A 3,672-nucleotide genomic window follows, 5' to 3' on the forward strand; every position below is an offset into this window, starting at 1 on the left:
CCGTATTAGGAACTCGAGGGTGAACCAGGCGTTGCACACGCACTCGATGTAGAAAAAGAAGTCGTGAGCGTTCGTGTGCGTTTTGTCCACCGCCCAGGAGCTCCCGTTCCCCGTGTTCACCGAACGGTTCACGATCACCGGCACGCGCATGTCCGGATGCGTCTTCAGGCAGAACGACAGGATAGAGATGCAGATGAACAGGACCGAGACTATGCTGATCACCTGTTTACCAACATTTACGCCACTTTTAATTAATTGATTATGCCCTCCTCCATCGGTTCATCGTATTCGCGATTAAAGAAAGCAAAGACGTTTATATATATATATATAAATCGCCTCCCTTATCCCTCTTATCTCTCTTAATTCCCTCGATTCGTTATTGTCCGAATATTGTCGCGTTGCCTTGAGTCTTGGATCGTGAAAAATGTTATTTAACGCGCGACTGACAATTTTGAAAAAAAAGAAAAAAGAAACTTAACAAGGGAATCCGAATAGGCTGTAAAAAAAAATAAAAAATCTCGGGAAGGATCGCGTCGAACCGTGAAACCGGAATTGTCACGGGGATTGTCACTCGATGCGAGTTCAGTTTAGCCAACTTTCATAAAAAAAAAAAAGAAAGAAAAAAATATCGCGATTCCACAGAGCTTCCCTCTTTTGAGCAACGTTAAAAGTTACTGCCGTATAACGATCGTTGTACTTTATCCCCATCGATCGATCTTCCTTTGAGAAACGAATTTGGCTTGTAAACGATATAGAAATCGTTCGATTTTTTTAAAAAAGGAAGGAAAAAATAAAGATTCTTTATATATTTAAAAAATTGTATCGCATTTCATTCATTTTGTTTGTATAATTTTGATGAGCTTCTTTGTGAAACTTGTAATGTCACGTATCGCGAGCTAAAGTAATCATCGTGTTCCTGGAAACGAATTGAGAAAGGTATTGTAATAATTTCACGTCAACTTCACGTGGCGGGATAGGATAATGGAACTCGAGACGATAATAGTTGAAAGGAATCGCATAGGGGACACAGGTAAGACCGGATGAAATGAAAATAAAGCTGGAATAGAAAGTAACGTGAAAAGTAAATTCCGACTATCTATTCTATATATAGAATAGATACCATTAATCGTTTCTTGGCCGTTCATTTAATTCCACATTTCAATCATGAATGTTTTCGATAACCGATGAAGCGACAGATTAATTTTTCTTATTTCCAACCACTTATTTTCAATCCGAATTTAAGTCGATTCTATCTCGTTACTTAATCATAAATTTCCAAATATATATCTTTCTCGAACTACGTACGAACGATGGATGATTCGCATACATTTACGAAATACGGATGAACGATCGAATCGTCGAATGATGATAATATTCGAAAGCTGAATGAATTATTGAATAATAGATATTTCTAGTTGGCGAGTCATTAGTGTAATTTATTAATGATGTAATTATTATTAAAATCCAGATGACGTGATGATGATGATCAGTTATCGAGGTACGTTTATAAATGTAATATTATGTTGCCCTTTTGCCAACATGCCTATGTATCTTCCCAAATGAATGATTTGCCGATATATTCTAATATTTTAATCTAATACTTAATGCACGCTTGTATATAACAATTTTGTATATAGTGTATTTAAACATACATATTGTCGTTCGATCGAGAATATGTATATAAATTATCGAATCAAGGAAGAAAATTTTATTTTACAACGAAATAATAATAATATGGTGTATTTAAACATACATATTCTCGATTAAGAATATATATATATATATATAAATATCGAATCGAGGAAGAAAATTTTATTTTACAACGAAATAATAATAATGTATATTTTCTTTTGGCAAACGAAACAAAAAATGGACGAAATAATTCTTTCGAGGAGAATATGTAGATATTTCCTCCTCTCTTTCGCATTTCGAACAACGTATCGGAAATTCTGTAGAAGTTTATTATCATGAACAACTTTTTCATTGAACGTGAACCTATTTACAACGTTAGTTACGTCGTTTCGACAGCCGGCGCACTACAATTGAAACTTTTCAGTTCGATTCACTTCTTTGTCGTTATCAGCGGTAAAAAGAAACAAATGAAAAGCTGTCTTCTCGAAAGAAATTTTAAAAACACGTGCACACGTATTGTTACTTTGCTCGAATAACTACGCTAATTACTGCAGTAGATTTCACGATCGTTGAAACTTAAAAAAATATATATATATGTATATATATATTTCAAAAGAGATCGCGTTTGCAAAGAGCTCAACATAAATATTTTTCTAATATATTATCAACATTCTGCTCAGCAAATAAACGATTGTAACCATCTTTTGTTTAAGAGATTTTTATACGAAATATTGTTACATAATTTTTGTAAAAGTTATGAATTCAACGTGGAAAAGCAAGATGATATTATGATCAAAATGTTTTTTTTTCACAGAAAAACTTACTTCGTGAAAATTGACAGAATTTAAAATTTATTATTCTTTGTAGTCAGAATTAATTTACATTATATATTTTAAATCCTTATATTGAATCACGAGAAAATAATCGTCATAATACAAAGATACACCTTTCTCATACTTCCTCCGATAACATCAAAAACTACGTACTAATAATTATACATTAACAATAATACTAATATAATTTTTAATATTAATGATCACACGTAATAATTAATATTGAACGTCAACTTTTGATTAACGTAAAGTAAAACGATGAATATAAAAATCGAATAATAACGTGTAATTTAATTCAAAAGTGATTAAAAATCTTATTGGAGGACAAATTTTTTCCGTTCTTGTTGCGTGCATATAACAATTTTTATCAAGAGTTGACGTTGAAATATCAATATCATCGATGCAATTAAAATAAAATATTAATCGAATAAATACGAACGAGAGGTCAAAATGGTTGCCATTAAATTCGAAACACCCTATAATAATAAAAGCCTAATAAAAATCATTCGCAGAGATATCAAAATCCGTTCTTTGTTGAAATTTGAATATCACATCACGTAACAACCTCTCCTTCCCGAGAGATCGAAACTTTCGTTCTCTCGAAAAGGAATCGGATACCGTTTCGCGAAAATATATCTATAAGACGATATCCAATATTAAAATTATCCAAGGATTAAAATTCCATATAAACTTTGCCGAGGAGGATGGATAGACAACAATTTAATCCGATATTAAATTTTCGAAGCAATTTAAATCGACAATATAAACCGTTTCAACCTCCCGTCGTTCCTCTAAATCAACAAATATACACACGAAAAATATAGAAAAGTATCGTGATATATCGTGAAATATATATATGTATATATATGTATATATATATATATACAAACCTTGGCTCCAAGGGAGGAGTACGGTTCATCGAAGAGCGACCACATCTGGGGCTTGAGCTTTTGCCACCACGTGAGGGTGCCCTCGTAGTACGCCTCCTCGAAACCGAACTTCCTTGCCAGTTCCTCGTCGGTGGGCTTCTCGGTATCGAGGTCCAACCTGTCGAGGACTGTCAGCGTTTCCTGCGTGTCCCGATGCTAGAAGAGCGGGTCGGGGTGGAAGAGAGGAGGGATGCAACAACGATCGTTATTCGTACCTGCGAAACTCTCTCGTTCTCTCGAGGGTGCTTTTTTTTTTTTTTTTTTTTTTTTTTTTTTTT

General features: G+C 33.7%; 1 protein-coding gene across 1 annotated transcript in view; it reads right to left on the reverse strand.

The window, feature by feature from the left end:
* LOC102672885 (potassium voltage-gated channel protein Shaw-like) overlaps window positions 1-3,672 on the reverse strand; it is a 55,683-nt gene that overhangs the window by 18,086 nt on the left and 33,925 nt on the right. The window contains exons 3-4 of the mRNA XM_031509742.1: window positions 3,356-3,550; window positions 1-222 (exon numbers count right to left, since the gene is read on the reverse strand). The exon at window positions 1-222 is cut by the window's left edge and continues 880 nt beyond it. Coding sequence (XP_031365602.1) covers window positions 1-222; window positions 3,356-3,550 — 417 coding nt within the window. The remainder of the gene's footprint in view (window positions 223-3,355; window positions 3,551-3,672) is intronic.

This window comes from Apis dorsata, unplaced genomic scaffold (genome assembly GCF_000469605.1).
Source record: "Apis dorsata unplaced genomic scaffold, Apis dorsata 1.3 scaffold_172, whole genome shotgun sequence".
In the NCBI taxonomy this organism is placed as follows: Eukaryota; Metazoa; Arthropoda; class Insecta; order Hymenoptera; family Apidae; genus Apis; species Apis dorsata.